A 21,150-nucleotide genomic window follows, 5' to 3' on the forward strand; every position below is an offset into this window, starting at 1 on the left:
CGCCAACTGAAGCATACAAAAGGTGATACATTTTTCAACCGAGATTCTGAAGCCCATCCATCGATCCCATCCATCGATCCATCACTCCCACCTCCGCCACTCATCAACAGCCTTCTTCATCTCCACATCACAATCATACCCCCTCTTCTCAGCAATAAGCAACTCCTCCTCCGATCCCTAAACCTCTGCTCAGCCTCAAATCTCCTCAAAGAAACACTCTTCAAAGCCGGAAAATCCCCCTTCAACACCGCATCCCGAAATCGAGCCCTCACCCGAGCCGAGTACAACTGACAAGTCGCTTCACGACACCGATTCGGCCCATCACCCGGAAGTAAACGCATAGATGTAGAGAACATACGCGCAATGGAATGATTATTCTTAGCAAGAGGCCAGACAACTTCATCATAGCAGTCTTCACAGACACTCAGTTCCGGCAAAGCGGGGATATAATGCCACGTACTCATCGTCGGACGATCGCGTCGACAATCACGCAGGACGACCTTGCGCCGGGCGTAGGAGAGGAACTCGTGCGTATCGGGTCGACGGGATGGGTCTAGTTCTGCGCGTGTCGCGGCGCTATCGAGTAGGTCTATGAATTGGACGAAACGTGGGCTGTTCGTGACGAAGTCGCAGACTCGCTCTGATGGTTCGGGATTGTGGTGGAATGTGTCTCGGTGAGGTGGCATCAAGATGCGGACCTTTCGCGCGCATGTTCCGCAGACTTGGAAGCGTGGTAGGTATAGGCCAGTATCTGGGTCGATGACGCGGTGCCATGTTTGGTCGGTGATGGTTCGGCCGGGGCATGGGCGTGTTCCTGGTGGTGGTCGGGTCATTTGGTAGAGCATTTCGAGACTGTCGTGTTGCTTTTTGATCATTTGTGTCCAGGCCAGACGGACCCAGGCGTTGGAGAAGGCGCAGCGGACTGCTTGGGCAGAGGGCTTGGGTAGGCTTGGGGTGAAGAAGTCGCGGTAACGAGAGTGGGCGATCTGGTTCATGCAAGTTGGACAGATGTCTAGGTGTGTCAGCCCTTTGAGGGTATACCAGTCCTGGTGGCCTGCCACGGGGGTGGAGCGAGGGCAGGGAGTGAGGCATAGTCCAACGGGAGCTGGAGGCTTCTGGGGAGGACTTGGTTGACGGGTGGTTATGGTTTGAGACGAGACGGGCTTTGAAATGGGCTCCTCCTGGAACTTGACGGATGCTGGGGGCCGAGATGATTTTCTGAGACTCGGTGGGACATCTTCAGATGAAACTGACTTCGATGCCTTGCGCGTCATGGAGGCTGATCGAGACGGCGGCGGTGCAAGCGCAGCCGATGAGGTTGCCCGTGAGCGTGTGGCTGGTGGTCCATCGTCAGTGAGGGCTGACCTCGATTCCTTGCGTACCGTCGAGGCTGATCGAGCGGGTGGTGGTGCAACCGAAGCCGATGAGACTGCTCGTGAGCGTGTCGCTGGCGGTCCGTCATCGGTCGAGCCCGACCTCGATGCCTTGCGCGCCGTGGAAGCTGATCGAGAGGGCGGCGGCCCGACTGCACTCACAGAGGTTGTTCGTGAGCGTGTAACTGGAGGTCGATCATTTGTACGGAAGTTTGGGCCACGATCTGGCTCAAGAGGAGGCGGGTACTGTATGGGTCCCACGACCGAGGGAGGTCCAGCCGACACGAGAGACTTCACTCTGGACACCCTGGGGCGAATTTCTGTATCCGAAAACGATGCCGCTTCGCCGTGATCTTGCTGCCGCTCTCGCATTTCTCGTCGAAGCTGAAGTTTCTCTTCAAGTCTCTCTGCAACCGAAAGGCCGGTGAACTGACCAACAGTTGGTTTTGTTTGTGTTGTAGAGCCAGATGAGGATGAGTTTCTACTCCGTATAGTGGCCGAGTCAGAAAGATATCCCGAATTTTCTCGTTGACGTTGACTGGGCCCGAATCGAGGAGCTGAACTTCTATATCGTGCACTGTTGGACCGGCCAATTGAAGATTTTGAGGGGCGCGACGAGGTCCTTTCGTAGACTGGACCTCGAGACGGAGATCGAGGTCGCTCGGGTCTCTCGCCTCGCGACTTATGGGGAGCGATAAATACTGGCGCATCCTCCTGGGGAGGAATTGGAGCTCGCGAGAGAGAACGGGAGCGAGATCGACGGGGTAAATACGTACTTGCGTCGCGGGCAGGTTGCTGATGGACTTCCGCTTGTGGTCGACCTCGGAAATTATTGGATGCAGATGAGGCTGACGCCGGTTGGGGTCGCGAGCGAACAGGGGACTGAGAGCGAGGCACCGGGGCTGCGCGAGATGGGGGTCCTGGAGCTGAAGGAGCTCGAGAAGCTGGGGCTGGAGGAGCAGGAGCTGAGGGAGCCGAATAAACTCGAGGTGCTGGGGGAGCTCGAGGAACCTGAGGAGCTTGGGGCGGGGGCGTCGCTGGACCAGAGCTCTCATCCGAAGAAACGTTGCCTAGTCCAGGCACATTGGGGATGCTGGGCGGGATCGATGTCGATACGGGAGCGGTGTTCAATCCGACGATGATAGGGTACTGGTCAACAGCACCTCTTTCACGGATACCTTCAACACCGGGCCTTTGACCAAGTTTCGAAAGGCCATGGAGTTCTTTGGCGAGAGAAGCTGGCTCCTCTTCAGCACAAGGTCGTGGAGGCCAACGGCGAGGAAGGTTGCCTTGGATAATCGGTGCGCTGTTTCGAGCAGATGGAACACTGCTTCGAGAAGGGCGCATTGTGTGAGGAATAAATTTCAATCATAGACTGATCAGTGGGTTTTGGTAAAATACGCTAGCCTGGTACGATGAGGTTTGATGAGGACTGTCGAGAAGAATGGCTCATAGTCTTAAGTAAGAACAAGTTGGGCAGTGAAAGAGGACAAAAAGTCGTCGCACAATGAGGCTCGGGCGGGAGTGAAAAATTTTCTCGAGTAAACAAAGGTCAGAGTAAAAATGTGTAGTTGGGTTGGCCGGGGTATATAAATTAGTGGCCAAATAGGATCGGGCAGCATACTGGGCCGGGGATCGCTGATAGGGCCGCAGTGTCCATTGGGCGAAAGTGGACGAATCACCCCCAAAATAGCATCAGGCTGAAGCAAAGAAACCACGCAGAGTGATTCAAAGCGATGCAAAGCGATCATTGTCAACAAGGGGTATCACAAGGGCGACTGGTCTAAACAAAAGTCGAATCTTCGTGGCTACTCCAGGCCTTGCCAACTATTGGGCACAAAGGGCATGCGGGGGACGCCTCGTCGACATCTCAATGGGTTTCGTTTCAGTTTATCGCCCAAGTCTAACGGTTCAGCGACCAAAAGAATGTTCAAATACCCTCTGCGCGTCGCATCGGGATGTTCAACGTTTGAGATACTCCAAGTGAGGACTCAACGAGAGGATAGGTGGGTGTCTCATTCTGTATCAACTGCCGCTTAGCATCAAGACGGGGGGTATAGGTCTTGGTACTATTCAGACTGTGAGCATGGATTGTAGAGTCGGCGCTAGTTTTTCTGGGCCAACTAGGCCAACCTTTGGCTGCAGCCAGTCTGACGGAGGTGGCTCAGCTCCATCTGGCAGGGGTGAGGCTTGCATCGCCTCTGGATGGGCTGCCAATGGGCAGTTGAAGCACCCAAAGGCGAGTGCGATCGTGAGGTTGGTCTTCGCAGGGGACCACGAAGATGACCATGCCACCATCGCATTCCACATGATCGATTCATGGCTGCAGTGTTTGTTTGAGATCATCATCAGCGGCTATGATGGTTGGCGGGCGCTCATCATTCAGCCACAATAATTCAAGATGTAGTATAGCACGCGACAGGCATCACCCATCAAATGAATGCAGTCGAAGTGGTACTCCAAGTGCCGGCACTAGGGGGTGCTTGTCATTGGATCCGATTGCTTTCCAACTCCGACGGAAGGGCGTAAGTCCCCACATTCGGATGCTCCGAGAACTCGGCACGGCATCCGTAAGGGCCAATTGCACGGAGTAGTGGATGAGAAGCAGTTCAAGTCGGGAGTGCCATTGTGTGTTGGTTTCTATCTGGGTTTGGTTTGGGCAACATGACGATAGATTAGCCTCACGAAGTTGTGAGTGTTTGTGCGAGAGAGAGGTGTGAGAGATGTGAGAGGATAATAATTCGTCATCGGCATTCCGCCGTGGAGCTTAAATGCGGGGAGGGGCGATGACAAATTGAAGCTCCGAGTAAATGACCATCTACGAGTAATAAGTACTCATTCAACCTCTCTCGTTTTTCCTCCCCACTTGCCATGTTCTTCTCTGCTCTCCCTCGAACCACTCTTCGTCTCGCTGCTCTTCAAAGTCAATTCACACCAGTTTCTGTCCGGCCATTCGTGTCCATCCGCAACATGTCCATCCCCACCACCATGAAGGCCATTGTGGTCGAGAAGACCGGTGGCCCCGAGGTCTTAGAACTGAGGACTTCTCACCCAGTTCCCACCCCGCAGGAGGGCCAGCTTCTGGTAAAGAACAACATCTCCGGTGTCAACTTTATCGACACATATTTCCGTACTGGTCTGTACGCCTCTCCCAAGCCGGAGATTCTCGGGCGTGAGGGCGCCGGTACTGTCCAAGCCCTCGGCCCCAATACATCCGGCTTCAAGGTCGGCGATCGTGTTGCTTGGTTGGCCACCCAGGGCTATGCCGAGTATACCGCCGCGCCGGCAGCTAAGACCGTGAAAATCCCCGACGGGCTGAGCGATGAGGATGTCATGGCTTCCTTCTTGAGTGGATTGACTGTCCTCTCATTTGTCAAGGAGACCTACCCAGTGCAGAAGGGCGATTGGGTGCTTTTGCACGCCGCGGCCGGTGGTGCGGGTTTCCTCATGACCCAGATCCTGAAGACGATCGGTGCCAATGTCATTGGTACTGCCGGTGGCCCAGAGAAGTGCGCCCTGGTCAAGTCTCTTGGTGCGGATGTGGTGATTGACTACCGTAGCGAAGAGGGTAAAGACTGGGTTAAGTTGGTCAAGGATGCTACGGGTGGTAAGGGAGTTGACGTCGTGTACGACTCTGTCGGCAAGGATACCTGGGAAGGCAGCTTGGAAGCTGTCAAGCGCAAGGGCACGATTGTCTGGTTTGGTAATGCGAGCGGTCCTGTTCCTCCTATTCCTCTGCCGTGAGTATCTTCCATTCCTTGAAATCTTTTCCCATAGCGATACTAATGGTATATGCAGCAAACTTTCTCCCAAGTGTGTGAAGATTGCGCGTCCCACTCTCTTCGGCTACATTGAGACCCGTGAGGAGTTCGAGTTCTACACCAACGAGCTCTTCAGTCTGCTCAGCTCCGGTCAACTCAAGACCAAGATCCATAAGATCTACCCTTTGGAGGATATCGCCCAGGTTCACAATGTGAGTAATTTAATCACCCTTGCTTCGTGGAGAACTTTATTGACAGTTGTCAAACAGGATCTGGAGGGAAGAAAAACCACTGGCAAGCCTCTTGTGAAGCCTTAGTATATAAAAACTATGAACAGAGTCTTTACCATGAGAAAATAAACGTGACACTGGGATGTGATGGTGATTTTATTGAAGATCATTTCCATGAAAAATAGTACTAGTATCGTTGCAAAAGCTCATGTTGACTGTTCTCGTCTCCGCCTTCTAATCGCGGACTAATAGCTACCTGGGATGGAATAGATAGGCCTATCTATTCTATCTCAGGTACCTACTTCTATTCCATCCTAGGTAGCTACTAGTCTCCCATTAGAAGACATGTAAAAAGAGTGGGCAATAGGAAGTTTCAAAATTTTGCAACGCCACTGTATGAATAGTGATAATGAAATTCACCTTTCAGTACCTATGGCAGATTGGATAGCATAATTTATCTACTATCTAGTCAGGCTTCTTCCAGCCTACGCCGGCGGCGTCTGGCAGAAGACTTCATGCACTTCCATCCTCGCTGTCTTCCTCTTCCTCTTCCTCCTCATCTCCTGGGGGATACTCGTCGTCCCGCTCTGACTCTGACTCTGACTCACTTTCATCTTCCTCATATTTGTAAGCCTCCCCTGGCTGACTGTCAGCCTCCACGGAAACATCGCCGTCTTCCTCCATTGGGGTATCACTGTCGGCCTCCACTGGCACATCTTCCGCTGGCGCAAACTGGAAAGATACGTCCATCATGAGCGCTTTTCGGTCGCTACCAATGATTGGCATCCACCTGTACTCCTCCGTGTATTTGTTTTCACCCCTCAGAGCCCGCATCATTGGGAAAATCTCGCCAGTTTGCATGTTTTCGAAGGCGAAGGATGCCACACGCTCCTTTTTAGAGCGAGTCTCCTCTTTATAGCGAGACTCATCTTGATAGAAATACTCACTTTCATAGCGAGTCTCCCTTTGTAGCCTCACAAAGGGGCCTGCCACAATCCTCATCCGATCATCAAACCTATATCTGCGAAGGCATAAGGCACGAAAGATTGTTGACACTCGCAAGCAGTTGTTCCATGTATCGTAGTCGACAAAGTCCAGAATCCGTTCATAAAGCTCTGTCGGGAAAGCTCCTGATGATTTAGACGCTGCTCGACGGTTCGCGGCGACATCGAAGAAGTTGACAAGCGCTGCGGCTCCGGGGAAATGGCTTTGGAGTCTCTGTCTCGACGCCGTGCAGTTTGACCACATGATGACTTTCCCGCGACGTTCCCATTTCTTCATTCCGGGCTTCCGCTCTGGCCGCATGCGCGGGTGTGTGCACAGAGAATAGTCTGCACGAAGAGGCGAAAGATTGATTGCATCACTGGCTTTAACAAAGGTTTGCACGTCAGTGCCTGAGTAGACCTCCGCAAAGGCCACTTCAAAGAGCGATAGGATGACAATCTGGAAGTTGGCGCGTCCCTGTTCGATGCCCCAAGTAACGGCCTTCATGATGGCCTCATCATCAACTACCAGTGAGAGGCTGACAAGCACGTCCTCGAACCAGTACATAGTCCCCGTTGGCGACACACCTGGAGGCTCGCCCGGTCGATGAAACGGGAAGCCAAATTCAAGCAACGGGCCGTTATCGCCAGCCAACTCTTGGGAAAGCCATCCATTCCACTCATGTAAGTGCTTCGAAGGGCAGAGGACTGATGTGGGGTGTGCACAATTTCGAGGATTACACTCCTCAGCAGGAAACGTATGGAGTTTGGCCTGACCAGACGCAATTGAGACGAGAGCAAACACCAACTCGCGAAAGGGAAACGAGTCCGGGCTCCACTCCATCCCAAATCTGAGGATCGTCCGCTTGTATCGAACGATCGTGTTAGTTAACAGGTGTGTCAGAATTGCTTTCCCCATGTCCGCAAGGTCCATCGTCGGGATTACGAGGTGAAAGCCGTAGTGGGTTTCCTTGTTCCGCTCAGGAATTCCCAAAGCTGGCGAGGCGATATGCTCTTCCGGGCACATGTCGAGGGATATGGTCAACTCGTTCGAATGTATGCTTTTCACAATGGCGTGACGCCAGAGGTCATCCCGGCGCGGGATATTCCCCAACTTCCAGTGTACGCTGTCGTTGATTGTGAGGACTTCCTGGTCGAGGTTGATGATGTAAATGAACTCAACCCAATGATCAAGGGTGGGCATCTCGGAAGGGACATCCACGAACTCGCTTAGAAGCGAAGAGTCTGGTTTAATGCCATCGTGGATCTCGTTGACATTAGTTTCAAGGGCACTTTCCCTGTCTGCATAGATGGCGCGCATCGAATCGAGCCATTCTGCAAATCATTAGTGTACGCACGCAAGACACGGATCATCTCTTACGACATACTTTGGTATTCTTCGGGGTCTGTGGGGATTCTCGCGATAATATTGGCCCCAAGACCCTCAAGGTAGCTGTCGAACTGATGCCAGCGAATGTAGTAACGCCCGTGGAAGCGCACTATCTCCAGGCCTCGAGTTCCCATGATGAAAGATCAGCTGCTTCCTTAAACTGAAAGAAGATTCAAAGGCTACGAAGGATCCGGATGCTCAGAAATTTGGTGATGGGAGAGGAGAGAGGAAGGTGGTTGAATGCCTAGAGGTGATCTGGTTGCCTGAGGCACCGATATACGGCGCTCCCCTGTTGCCCACTCTTTTTGACTGCCATAGTAGGCGGAGACCAGGCCGGTCAACAAGGGCTTGGAAACTTTGAAAAAATACCTATGTATACAACTACTGACCACTCCGCGCTTATGGAGCGCCATACCGATAGACTCAGCGGGAAGACGATAGACTATACGGCTTTTGAACTGCAATATTGAAACAAGACAGCAGAAACAACGGGTGAATTGACTATATGGAGCACCATACCCGCCATAAGAATTGATCTCAAAAGATTCCAGGAACCATTGTCCACGGTACACTCTTCCGGTAATGGTCCCACCACTGCCCGTATTTAGTGGAACACCGCTTCTCATCGCGATAACACCTGTGAATCAACAGCAATGTCATCCATATGAAATACGAGTAGGGAAGTACATGTGCCCAGGCACAGCAGACACAGGTGGCGAAAGAAAACACGATGTCACCGACGTAATTTGGATGACGGACGAAGCCCCAGCACCCTGTATCAACGTCAACAGTCAGTTTTACCATAAGCACACTTTCGATAACTATAAGACATACCAGAGCGTAGTAAGAGTGATTGATGAACTTTTCCATCTGCCGTGGTATACTGAGCCTGGACAACTCGAGGTTTGCTTCCAAATATCTGGCACTTCCCCTGCGTCCGCCGCAGAATGTCCTTCTGGAAATTCGCTAGTCGAAAGAGGATATAACCTAATATTCCTGTTGTTAGAATCGCCCCGCAAGCGAACGGACTGAGATGCACAAAATGTGAGCTAAGATATTGAGCCTGCGATGTGTAGATCACTGGTAGCCAGACTGCTGAGCCCCATCCTAAGTAAAAGCCAAAGTGATCGTGTGCCATGTCTATAGTTGCCAAATACCTGTGTCGATGATAAGGATTTGCCTCAAACGCAATCGGAAAACTAAAACTTACCATTCCTCATTGTAGAAGAAATCAACGACGTATATCGAATGAAGAATAGTGACAATGATGATTGAATTGGAAACGCTTCCAAACTGACGATATTGCTGGGCCATAAATGAGATATCACTGAGGAAATGTCAAAGATTAGCCCTGGGGAAGCAAAAATAATGCAGTGCTTTTCCTACATGACAATCCAGGCATTCATTGCTAGTCGCCCGATATGGAACAATTTCAAATCCCAAGACGAGCCCAACCGAGGGTTCAATTCGACACCCGCCATAAAATCGTGAATTAAAGATCCTATCGTTCGGTTAGAATATTCGCTCAGATTAGATATATCATTTTAGCAAACTGACCACTCATTCTTCGATCCTTTTCACAAGTGGGCATCGTATATCCCTTGATCTGTGCCAGCAAGGCCACTAACAGTCCATAGACATTCGCGACCACGAGAAATGATGTCCAGTTCTCCGCTAGCCCAGCTATCAACTTAGCACCATTGCATGCAGCTGCCACTGCGACGACGGCGATAGTCAGAGAAAAAGACAATAGGCCGTTCATGCGATAAGGCAAAATATTTCCTCCAGGAGTGGGAGGAGAATAGGCGATTCTCCCAGGAAGAACCCAGTAAAGCAATCCCTGGAAAGCAATCCAACCCGCATAGCCGAGCACAGGACCTAATGTGATGCCGGGGAGGTAGTCATTGTAAAAGGCCATAGGCCAGACTTCAACAAGTTTGCGTGATCCATCTTGCAGTGAGCCACCGAAGTGACTCATACAGATTTGAGCAAACAGGACGTAGAGCTGACCGAAGAGCACGAAAAGTAGACTGACAAGGCCAGAGACTGTTGACACCTGCTTTCGACGACCCCACAACACATTAGATGACTTTTTCGGCTCTTTCGTTCCCTTTTCCTTTTCCCCTAGCGTGTATCTCATTAATCGCGTCAGCGACAAGCGGGGTTTGGTTACGGAGCATGGTCTCGTATGGCTGCGGATTGTTTGATCAACCGATGCGCCGAGTTAGTGAAAGAGGAGAGGAAAATTTCTTGCAAATTTTCATTAGTCAGGAAAGTTCCTCATTCGCGTCGCGTGGGATAAATAAGGCAGTGTCAGGGTGATACATGTTTATCTCCCCTGAACTTGTTTGCCATGGATTGGGTGGGGATGCAGCGCAGAGATGGCCCCTCTGGTTGGTGGTGGCTTGGAGACTGCAGCTCAGCTGGGGATTTTGGTACGGAGTAGAGCAATCATAAATATTATCTTGTCTCTTGCATCAAATATTGGATTTCAAAAAGGAAATGACCGTCAAATTCTGCTAAATTTCAAGTCTTCGCTATCTGACCGACTTATGCAAGCTCCGCCCCGCTAGCCAAAGAAAGCCATAATAGAATACAGGATTAGATTTCTTCCTTACGAAGTACAGTATGTACGGATCCATGTAAGAGTACATACTCTTGAGTCATATTCGAATCCTCTCTGGTTTTCTATGTATCGGGCGGATCCGCATAATATACCATACAAATATGAAACCTACCCATTGCTCGACGGGGAAATTGTAGGACATTTTGGTCTAGCCTCGCTGATTGTAATAGATTGCAAACGATTTAGAGGAGCCCCAATATTGCTTGGGGGGAAAATAATATTCTATCGACTCCTGTCTCTTTCGTGAATTGAATGGTTCGATTCTTCGTATTTTTCAAAATAGTCCCATGCATGTAAATTACAGCCCAAACCACGCGGCAGTAGATAGCATCAATATGAAGAGCATAATCTTCGGGTTAGAGACAGTAGAGCTTTTTGAAGGAGCCAAAAGATACTCCCTCGATAGGAATGTATGGAGGAGGCCATAGGCTGCAGGAAACGGCCATTTGTCGAAGATTAGAAGTCCTTTTTCCCTATCATTGAAGGCCGCAGGGCGCACTTTGACCCGATCGTACAGCGTTGGTAAATGGGTTGCGTGATACCGATCCCGGAGAGCCTCTAAATTAGAAACAGAATAATTCGAGACAAACTCAGCTGCTGAGTAGTAAGTTCGGCCATACAACCACTTCTGACCACCCATGATCCCAACCCGGTGTTCCAGTTCCCGGTTGAATTGCTCAAACTCCTCACCACTGCCAGGGCCAGGCCCCCATACGCCGAGAGAGAGCATCATTTCAGGCTGATCTCTGGTGTCATCACTGGACAATTGGTCCGCTAAGAGACCATGGATTATTTGCCCATTGGCATCTTTTGTCGTTTGACGTAATGGGCACATCCAGACAGGATATCGTCGGAACGAGTCATCCAGGTAGTCGACTAGGTCACTGGCAGCCGAGTACGGCACGGCAATGTCTTGGATGGTGTACTCTTTGAACAGTCCGCTTTTATGTACGGCATGATACATGACGCGAGTGTGAGAGATGCCATCGAGCAACCAGCGCGTGAAGCTATTTTGAGGAATACCGAAATATTCGAAAGCGTACTTTCCGACCCAGAACCCACCACGATCATAGCGAAAGAGATAATCAACCAGGGGGATATACTCGATGGCCTCTTTTTGTTTGGCCTCGGCTTGTTCTTGAACGTGCATGTAGAACCACGGGTCCTTGGGACGCGTAAAGGTCTGTACTGCATTCTCCGGCCCAGGTGAGTCGGTCAGCCTGCCACTGCAGACAACTGCATGATTTTTATCATAAAGTATACCATCAAGATAGTCGCATGTTGGATCATTGATGCATTCCTCCATAATTGTGATTGCGCCCGATACACCCTTCGTAGTGGGCAAATAAGTCATTTGCACATACGCCTTTGCAGGTATCAGACGGATCTCTAAGAGGGTGGTGATTGCGAGGCAGCCGAAAGATGCAGCAGCGCCGTAGAACAGGTCTGCATGTTCGGTTGGAGAGCATTCAATGACTTCGCCATTTCCAAGTACCATCTCCACGCGAGACACGGTGCGATCGAAAAATCCGTGGCGGAAAGAGCTGCTTTCCCCAGAGGTCCCGGTGAATCCCCCACGAGCCGTGATTCCAGGAAACTCCATGACCACAGGAGGGATCAAGCCAGATGGCAATGTCGCAGCAACAAGCTGGTCCATCGCCACATTTGGCTCGACTAGCATTGTTTGCTTTACAGGATCAATGGCTAGAACCTCGTTCAAAAAGCTGATGTTTACCGTATTATCCGCCGTTTTGGTAGATTCGCGCGTGCAGTTTGTGGAACCATGGTATATACGGTACGACTGTTTGCGTTCGTAAAATTCGCGTACTCGAGTGGCTACGCGATCGACTTTTGCCCGATGGATGTCCATAGTCATGCTGAAAGTAATCTGAGATCGGGATGGAGACTTCTTCTGGCTAATTTGGAGATGATTTCTCGTTAAGTAAAGTAAAGTGAAGTAAGTCGGGAGAATTATTCATCCTGGGCCTGATCAACCCATCGACAAAATAAATAGTCGAAATTTCTGATCCCAGTGCAGAGTTCCAAGTTCCCTAGTATGCAGAGCAACAGGGGCTCGCCGGTTCCCAAGCCACCAAGTTTGCGACTCGAAAATCTTGCATTCAGATGACTTGGCAATCCCTTCCATGTTGATTAATCACATTTCATTCCAGCCACCGAGATCGCCCAGTCGCCCGCATATGCAACCGAGTGGGGTTATATTGCGACCATCTCGATGTGGCCCACAGCTGTCGCAAACGTAGTGTATATTAAAATTATCATACCTAGTATGTATCATCATTCTGGCTACAAGAAGACTAGCAAACAAATGGGGTTTCTCTTGACCTTCAGATTTCCTACATTGTCCTCTCGTCCAACTTGCAATGTCAATTCCCTATGTTTGGACGATCCCTAGGGCCTTGATCCTCGCCGCCAGTACACTGAAGACGGCAATAAACTATAACGGCCTCCCAACGAGTAACAGTACAATCGCATGTCAAGAACTCCAATCGGAGTTACAGCCCGGTCAGATTGTCTGGCCAAGCAACATCCTGAAGTACCAAAGGGAGATCAATGCATACTATTCACAGGCATGTGGAGATCTTCTTCCTCGCTGTATATTATACCCAGAAGATGCAGTTGATGTTGAAAAAATCTTTCAAAGGCTCGCTCAGAGTGATGTAGATGTTCCATTTGCGGTCAAAAGTGGAGGCTATAACCATAACGTCGGTTTTAACAGCGTAAAGGATGGGATACTGATTTCTCTGTCTCGTATGAGATATATCGACATATCCACTGATCTAAGTGCTGTCGATATCGGACCGGGAGCGCGATGGGGACAGGTTCAAGAGGCTTTAGACCCATTAAACCTCACGGTGGTTGGAGGCAGAACGAGTATTAACTTTTCTTTGAAATTCGTGACCTGTGAGCTAATTGCCAACTTGCAGGCGATGTTGGACTTGCAGGCGATGTTGGGGTTGGTGGCTCTGTCTTAGGTGGTGGGTTTAGCTTTTTGAGTGTTAAATACGGGTCAGTACTCTGGAACCCTTAATTCGAGGACAGTAAATTATTCAACTATCTCATAGTCTCATATGTGATAACGTCTTGAGGTTCCAAATTGTCCTTCCCAATGGCACTATTACCAGTGACAGTTCGTCGGAGCATCAGGATCTTTTTATCTCAGTGAAAGGTGGAGGTGGAAAATTCGGTGAGTGTCCTTTCACCATTCGGCTACAAAAATAGTAGTGCTGATGTGCCCTTCCACCAAAGGGATCGTCACTAAGTTCAAACTTAGAAGATATCCCCTAGGAAAGGTATATCTTTATGAAATCACTTTCATTACGATGGGATGTTAAAGCTGATATGCTCTGGTCTGGGGTGGATATCGTATCTACCACCACTCTGACGCTGTTGCACTGAGTGAAGCATATCATAAGTTTCTTGAAGAACAGGCAGACCCTGGCGCCTCAATTATTCTGACATACGACAACATGTTCCAAGGACTGTTGAAATTCTCTGCGGGTGATTATTCAAAAATCGAGCTGTAGATTAATCATATATTGATATCGAGGGACATAATAGTCTTCTTCTATGACCAGCCGAAACCACCCTCAAATGTCTTTCGAGCACTCGGAAACCTATCAACCATATTTGAAAACACTAAGACAAGGTCATACAAATCATTGTTTTGTCCGATATTTGCCGAAAAATATATAAATGTCGCAATGACTCACGAATGAAACTACAGCTCAGGACTAATGATCGAATCGGCAATACCCGCGGTGGTCGTATCGCAATTCGAGTAAGTCTCTTCAAATGTTCCAAGGGATAACCTGGCATAAATTTACCCGCTCAGCATTCCTCTGTTCCAATACTACCAGGAGATGGTGGCAAAGAGCTTCTTCTTCAATGCTTGCTCATATTTCAGCAATTTACAAAACGGGCCCCTTCAATTCTAGGTCTTAGCCTCACTTCTGCATTTCAAGCTATTACGCGACAGGTTGCCGAGCAGTCAGTCGTCCGTGGGCCTTAATGCGTTAGATATGGATCCTGATGTGGGGGACTACGTCTGGTTTGCGTATGTGCACTCTACTTTTATCCCTTCAGGTTCGCTCTTTTGACCTTGCTTTTTGCCTTAGCTCTGTCTTTCACTGGTGCTTGCCCTTTGATGACATATTGGTCAAAGAGTTCTCCAGGGAACTTTATGAATCGATAGATACATATGTGCGAGAGTATGAAAACCGCACTGTTTTGCACCAAACGCCGGGAGAATTCCAACAACACACATTTGGCCGGAAAATGTCACGAGATCCATACACCTTCCCTCTTCTAATGAATGAAGCCATGGCTGATTAGCCTCTGATCGAGAGCTATGGTACTCGTAGCCTACAGCGACTGAGGAGCGTCAAGATGGATGTTGATTCGCAAATTTTCTGGTCCAATCGGACCGTTGGCTGGCGGGTTTAGAGTTTTTTGGATTGAGATAGTACATTATACTGTCAATTGCTTTCAAATTTCTTACGGATGTATGATCTAAAAAGTGATAATTACTAGTAACTTGAAGCCTTGGAGGCCATAATACTCAGCTAGCCTTCCATCCTACATATATATCACATTTCTCTAGTCGGTTGTACAGAAAGCGATGTTAAATTTCACTGGCAGTTAAAAACACAAACTGGAATATCTACCCCATACACCTATTTAGAAAGATGTACACGAACTGTCTTCACTTCTGTGTAATTTTCGAGAGCATATGACCCTAGCTCTCGACCAATTCCGGATTCTTTAAAGCCACCAAATGGCATTTGATAGTGAAGAGTGTTATAGTTATTCACCCAAACAGTCCTGCCAATCTGGATTAGTTATCTTTGGTTGAATTTGTCAGAATCAAAACATACCCTGCTTTAATAGCATTCGAGACTCGAATTGCGGTGTTTATATTTGTGGTGTGAACAGCTGCCGCAAGACCTGAGCCAGCATACTGGGTTAGACGGGTTTCATCGTAGTTAATTCGTCGGATTTCTTACCGTAGTTTGTTTCATTGGCCACCCGAATGGCTTCCTCTTCATCCCGGACCTTCTGTACAGTGCAAACAGGTCCAAATATCTCTTCTTTGACAATCGTCATGTTTTCATCGACATCAGCGAAAATCGTAGGCTGGATGTAGTATCCCTCATTTCCATGCCGTTCACCTCCTGTGATGACCGTTGCCCCCGAGCGCTTTCCATCTTCAATATAGCCCATGATCCTGTCGTATTGTATTTGGGATACCTGAGGGCCTTGGAAGGTCTCGGGGTGAAATGGATCACCAACTTTATTTTGCTCGGCTCGTTTCTTGAAAAGCTCCAGAAACTGATCGTAGATAGATTCGTGAACAAGAATTCGTGAACCTGCACAACAGCACTGTCCATGATTGAAAAATATCCCTAAATTCACCCAACCAATAGCCTCTTCAAGGTTGGCATCCGGCAGAATGATATTTGGAGATTTACCCCCTAGCTCCAGGGTCACCTTCTTCAAATTGCTATTCGCAGCCTCTCGCAGGATTTGACGACCGACCAAAGTTGACCCGGTAAAAGCAACTTTGTCGATTCCCATATGAGCAGCGATCGCTGCTCCCGCTGTCCTCCCATACCCTGAAATAACGTTCACAACCCCAGCAGGAAAGCCAGCTTCCTTAATCAGAGAAGCCACGTAAAGTGCCGATAGGGGTGTTTGCTCCGCAGTCTTCAAAACGACAGTATTTCCGGTGGCAAGGGCAGGGCCAATTTTCCATGCAAACATCAACAGTGGAAAGTTCCATGGAATAATCTGACCACAAACACCCACCGGTTCATGGCGGGTATAAGTCAAACTATCGGTATCAGTATCGATAGTTTGACCATAGATTTTGTCGGCCCAGCCCCCATAATAGCGAATACATCCCGCCGATGCTTTCACATCTCCTTTTGCCATGGTAACTCCTTTCCCATTATCAAGAGCTTCGATCGCAGCTACTGTTTCAATATCGCGTTCGAGAAAGTCTGCGAGGCGACTGAGAAGGCGACCACGTTCAGATGGGGTCACATGCTTCCACTCGCCATCTAAAGCTGCGCGAGCGAATTTCACGGCTCTGTCGACGTCCACCTCAGTACCTTCGTGCACTGCAACAATAGGCTTTTCATTATGAGGATTGATTGTCTCAAATGTTTTTCCTTCGGCTCCTTTGACGAATTCGCCGTTGATGAACCTGAATTATATAATATTTTAGATTAGTGCATAACCGTATGAAGATGGTTGATGATACATACAGGCCCAAAGGCTGTTCATACGTTAGAACTGGCGTCTTGATTGTTTGAAACAGGGCCATTTTGAGCAAGGCTAGAGATTGGAGAGCAAAAAGTGGTTGTATGGTCGTCTGGGAGTGGATGAGCTGTTGATAAAGGTCAATGGCAGAGATTTGATCGAGGCAGTGACCTCTATTTATAAGATTTGAACTGCGTCCAAGCAGGATAGTCCGCGGGGGGAAGCGGGACTTCCGTGGAAGGGGTACTTATGACACTTGCCTCCTACTTGCCAGTCTTTCACGCTTATTTGTTTAACTTTTATCAGGGCGGCTCCGCATTACTAGATCCATTTTCCCGCAAAGTTGCCCCCATTCCAATCTCCTTATACCCGGTTCGCCAAGTATAAACTTTGGGATACACCAATTCGGGAATCTCGCTTCCCTCGTTCATCAAATGTCTGGACCATGATCCATATCCCCGAATATTTAATTTCTGGGTCGCTCGGAGCTTACTGGTGATGAATGGAGTAAAGTCTAAAAAGACGATGAGATCAAAAGGATCTGGAGACGGAGGCAGGTGTAGTCCGAGATTTTACTTGCATAATGGGTACCTATACTGTCAAATTTCCGCAGCCTTCAAAATGATCCAGAACATATCTGCGGGATAAACAGAACTCACTCAAATTATTTTATATTGAAAGTCTTCAGATTGATTACGATGGACGTGGTTGTACGAAGGCCAAAGTTTGCAAGTTAGGTGGTGCATACTATCCCTTCGGATAATTAGAGCTTGAAAGCTACGGGACTCTTGCAATCAATTATGAAAATCAAATACAAAGTTTCTTGCATTGGTGATATGCATTTCCAACAGCGCTTGATAATACCAAATACAACCCTCTTCCCCAAAGCCAACCCCTCAATACACCACATCCCATGTTTCGCCCTCGAAAAATACCATTTTACCATTTTACTCTGGCATTTCAAGAACATACCGACCTGCAATCTTTCCTTGCTCTACTAATCATTAGCACTTGCTTCAAAAAAATAAAGGTCAAAGACATACCCATTAGCTCGAAAATCTTTGGGAGATCCTTGAGAGGGGCCAGTTTGAATGGGGCTTTGATCAAGCCTCGGGCGAAGAAGTCGAGAGCTTCCACACCATCTTGCTTATTCCCAACATAGCTTCCCTTAATACTGATCATGCGCACCACGGTGTTTATAACGGGTGCTTTCAGGTATGCATCTGGTGGCAATCCTATAGCTATGATCGTTCCACGGGAGCGAACGTATTCGGTAGCCTGCTGGAAGGGCTTCTCAGAAACTGCCAAGAGGATAACGGCATGGGCTCCAAGGCCATCGGGGGTTGCAGCCTTTACATCAGCAACAAGGTCCTTGGACTTTGTAAAGTCAACATAAGTCTAGTGTCAATTAGCATCAATCTGTTCCTGTGTTGGGGTATCAGGCTGTTATATTACCTCAGTACCGAGCTGCTCACACATGGCTTTCTTTTCATCACCTCCATCTACCGCCACTACTCTAATTCCCATGGCCTTGGCATACTGCTGAGCAAGGGACCCAAGACCACCTCCAGCACCAACAATTGCCACCGTCTGACCCGGACGAACTCCGGATTCCTTCAAGCCCTTGTAAACGGTAATACCGGCACAGAGAACTGGGGCAGCTGCATCCAGAGGGACACCCTCTGGGATCTTTGAGGCATGAGTAGCCTTGCCAACAGCGTACTGCTGGAAAGTCCCATCCACAGTATACCCAGAAAGTTGTGCATGGGCACACAGTGGGTCGTCTGATTGACGGCAAAATTCACACTCGTTGCATGATCCATTCAACCATTTGATGCCAGCGTGGTCACCAATTTCAAACCCTTCGACCAAAGCACCCTTGGCCACAACCACTCCAGCACCTTCGTGTCCTCCCACCAAAGGCATTTTGACCGGAATCGGCCAATGCCCCATCATGGCATGCAAATCGGTATGGCAAACTCCAGAATATCGGATCTTGACCAGAATCTGATCAGGGCCAGGCTTTGGAACCGGAATCTGTTTGTATACCAGTGGACCTCCGACCTTCTCGGCCACTTGCGCCCATTGAATTTCGGGAACGGACATGATGATAGTTTCTAGAATAAATCGATAGAAAAGGTACGTTGAGAATAAGTTGATGGATCAATCTTGAATTGAATAAGACTTTTGTATCTTCATCGCAGCGTGAAAGGAATACTTAAATAGTTGGCTTACAGCGCCGAAAAGAGCATCGGTGATCGGAGAAAATGATAGTCGGTCCAGGGCCTCCTTTCGCGCATAGCCTGTAATTTCGGCGAAATATGCCGGGTAAGCGGATCCCATCATGCGAGAATGTATACTTGGCACGGTTTCAAGTTCACAAGAGGACTTCGCAAATGATTACTTTCGGAGCTTCGCCGGATGTTTTCATGCGGGGAACGTTTTGCGGGGCCTGGGCGCACGGGCCCCGTGCGGCTCCGCATGAATCACCAACGAAAGATGCGAGTTCGATCTCCACAACTCCACAACTTTTGATTTGGGGCAATCTGACCCTTTGAGAATCACAGCCGCTAATTACAGGTTTGATTTCCGTTTCTTGTTGGGCAATAGCCAAGATATCCAAGGTGATGTCATTGATTTTCGACTTGCGTAAAGTCTTACCCTACGCTACATTTGGGGTCTCTTGTTTTAGGAAGTTGGTTTTTTGAGGGAGAGAAGGAATGCATTAGAATTTAGATTTTACTTTGATATATCCTAGGATTTTTTTGTTGTTTATCTCGGCCATTCATCTTTCCGGTTCCCTCTAGATGAAAAATGTACTCGACCAGCCACTTTGAATAGCGAACCCGAAATTCGTAGTACTGTGGTTCATGCCACCGGAGCTATCTTCATAATCACTTCTGTCAATATTTGAAGTAGAAGTCACTGCCATCATAGATGATGGGCCCAAATCATCACGAAACATCTGCCTGGATGAAGAGTCTGGGATATCGTTTTCCACAGGCCTCCTCGTTGTGTCACTGATAGATAGCGGGGATTTATGTAGCTTTTTAGAAAGATCTGCTTCATCATATCCTGCTTCCAGAGGAGCTCCTAGCTTCCAGGAGCTACGCAAGTCTGTATACGGAAAACTGTTGTGAAGCGCTTGAGGATCCACAAACTTCACGGGGTCGTTTCCGAGCGATTGTCTTCTATTTTCGTGGAGGCTTTCTTTCCAACTAGGCTCCGAATGGCTATATTTATGCCCAATCAACTTAAGTATAAAATAGGAAATATTTCTTTTCCGCTTAACACATACCGACTTAAATTTTCTATATCCAAGTATTGCTGGAGTTGAATCGCCTGGGGATATGGAGTTGTCGGATACAGTTGGCCAGTAATATCATTGGCATATGAATCGCACATGTACTTCGGAAGTTTGCGACTACCATCAACACAGCTGAGAGGTATTCCACGCCTTAAGCACGGCTTGCATGGCCTTTCGTTTCCTGGTTTCGTTTTAAATTAGAATACTTCAAGTAAGCAACATCACTGTCGAGCTTACCGCATGTTTTATGCGACTTTTGACATTTTAAACACGATCTCCTCGCCTTTTTCCGGCGGTGTATAGGCTCTTCGGGACTCATGCTTGTGCTAACCCAATAGCAGGCTGGCTGGGAGAATTATGTTTCGATATTCGATTTTGGATTGCACAGGACAGAGAAGAAAATTGCATACGGGCTATTCGTATTCACCGCTAAAAGCCCTTCCACGATAAAAGAAAATGAAGAGAACCTGTCGTCAACCGTTGCATTCGTTCGTCTTAAGACACAGGTCGCGGCTGTCGTTTGAAGGACACTTGGGAGATGCTCCAGCTAGTGAGTGACTCTAATTTCTTCGAGTCGGATATCACACATGATATAAGTACTAGTGGATATGATTCAACTTCCCACCTAGCATTGTAAGAGGAGCTATCTAATGTGGTTGGGAAATGCGGATAAATTATTCCGAGGTTTGTTTGGGTCCCATGCATCACGACTCGGGATTACTGGTTTCAGCTGTATTGAGGTTAAAAAAATGCCTAAAGTGCTAAGCGAGAGTAATATCCACGGTAGAAAAAGTAAATGTGTAATGTATGCGCAGTCCAATTAGTACATAGTATATTCTGGTGGCTCCCAGTCGTTACCAGAAACTCTATTGGCAGGGATTTCCTGTTAGTTTCCGTTTTCAGACCTAGAACTCACCATTTATGCTCTAAAACTGCATTATTTGCTTTGATTTGAGTTATATCAGCACCCCGGCAACTGTGGGGCCGTACGGCGGTGCGGCTCCGCATGGACCAGTACATCCGCATAGCCTGAACTTTACGAGCCCCGGACTCTTGGCAGTCAATTCATGGTTTCAAGGGATTAAGCTGATCTGAACTTGAAATTATACGAGGCACCATACGTTGAGAAAAGTTTATTGTACCTTTAAATCGTATGTCTTCATGATGGATGTCGAAATAGTTCGGCCTTGAGAGCAAT

At 48.4% G+C, this 21,150-nt stretch overlaps 7 protein-coding genes across 7 annotated transcripts; 1 reads left to right on the top strand and 6 right to left on the bottom strand.

The window, feature by feature from the left end:
* Window positions 1-116: 116 nt before the first annotated feature.
* On the bottom strand, window positions 117-2,720 carry N7509_005910 (uncharacterized protein; the record flags this gene model as incomplete). Its single annotated transcript, XM_056630547.1, has 1 exon — window positions 117-2,720. The coding sequence occupies one exon, from the start codon at window positions 2,718-2,720 to the stop codon at window positions 117-119; it is 2,604 nt and encodes an 867-aa protein (XP_056489849.1).
* A 1,524-nt stretch (window positions 2,721-4,244) lies between these two features.
* Window positions 4,245-5,451, top strand: N7509_005911 (quinone oxidoreductase family protein; the record flags this gene model as incomplete). Its single annotated transcript, XM_056630548.1, has 3 exons — window positions 4,245-5,113; window positions 5,172-5,346; window positions 5,404-5,451. 3 exons carry the CDS (start codon window positions 4,245-4,247, stop codon window positions 5,449-5,451), a joined length of 1,092 nt encoding a protein of 363 aa, XP_056489850.1.
* A 426-nt stretch (window positions 5,452-5,877) lies between these two features.
* On the bottom strand, window positions 5,878-7,871 carry N7509_005912 (uncharacterized protein; the record flags this gene model as incomplete). Its single annotated transcript, XM_056630549.1, has 2 exons — window positions 5,878-7,682; window positions 7,736-7,871. 2 exons carry the CDS (start codon window positions 7,869-7,871, stop codon window positions 5,878-5,880), a joined length of 1,941 nt encoding a protein of 646 aa, XP_056489851.1.
* Window positions 7,872-8,521: 650 nt separating this feature from the next.
* N7509_005913 (ergosterol biosynthesis ERG4/ERG24 family-domain-containing protein) lies at window positions 8,522-9,877 on the bottom strand (the record flags this gene model as incomplete). Its single annotated transcript, XM_056630550.1, has 4 exons — window positions 8,522-8,894; window positions 8,948-9,064; window positions 9,124-9,238; window positions 9,295-9,877. The coding sequence occupies 4 exons, from the start codon at window positions 9,875-9,877 to the stop codon at window positions 8,522-8,524; spliced, it is 1,188 nt and encodes a 395-aa protein (XP_056489852.1).
* A 784-nt stretch (window positions 9,878-10,661) lies between these two features.
* N7509_005914 (uncharacterized protein) lies at window positions 10,662-12,239 on the bottom strand (the record flags this gene model as incomplete). Its single annotated transcript, XM_056630551.1, has 1 exon — window positions 10,662-12,239. The coding sequence occupies one exon, from the start codon at window positions 12,237-12,239 to the stop codon at window positions 10,662-10,664; it is 1,578 nt and encodes a 525-aa protein (XP_056489853.1).
* A 2,818-nt stretch (window positions 12,240-15,057) lies between these two features.
* Window positions 15,058-16,709, bottom strand: N7509_005915 (aldehyde dehydrogenase family protein; the record flags this gene model as incomplete). The annotated part of the gene is made up of 4 exons (XM_056630552.1): window positions 15,058-15,205; window positions 15,259-15,328; window positions 15,388-16,589; window positions 16,651-16,709. 4 exons carry the CDS (start codon window positions 16,707-16,709, stop codon window positions 15,058-15,060), a joined length of 1,479 nt encoding a protein of 492 aa, XP_056489854.1.
* Window positions 16,710-17,592: 883 nt separating this feature from the next.
* Window positions 17,593-18,751, bottom strand: N7509_005916 (zinc-dependent alcohol dehydrogenase; the record flags this gene model as incomplete). The annotated part of the gene is made up of 3 exons (XM_056630553.1): window positions 17,593-17,639; window positions 17,689-18,043; window positions 18,101-18,751. 3 exons carry the CDS (start codon window positions 18,749-18,751, stop codon window positions 17,593-17,595), a joined length of 1,053 nt encoding a protein of 350 aa, XP_056489855.1.
* Window positions 18,752-21,150: the final 2,399 nt, after the last annotated feature.

The sequence above is a fragment of the Penicillium cosmopolitanum genome, assembly GCF_028827165.1.
Source record: "Penicillium cosmopolitanum strain IBT 29677 chromosome Unknown utg000006l:49.0-5199605.0:1.0-5204138.0, whole genome shotgun sequence".
Classification (NCBI taxonomy): Eukaryota; Fungi; Ascomycota; class Eurotiomycetes; order Eurotiales; family Aspergillaceae; genus Penicillium; species Penicillium cosmopolitanum.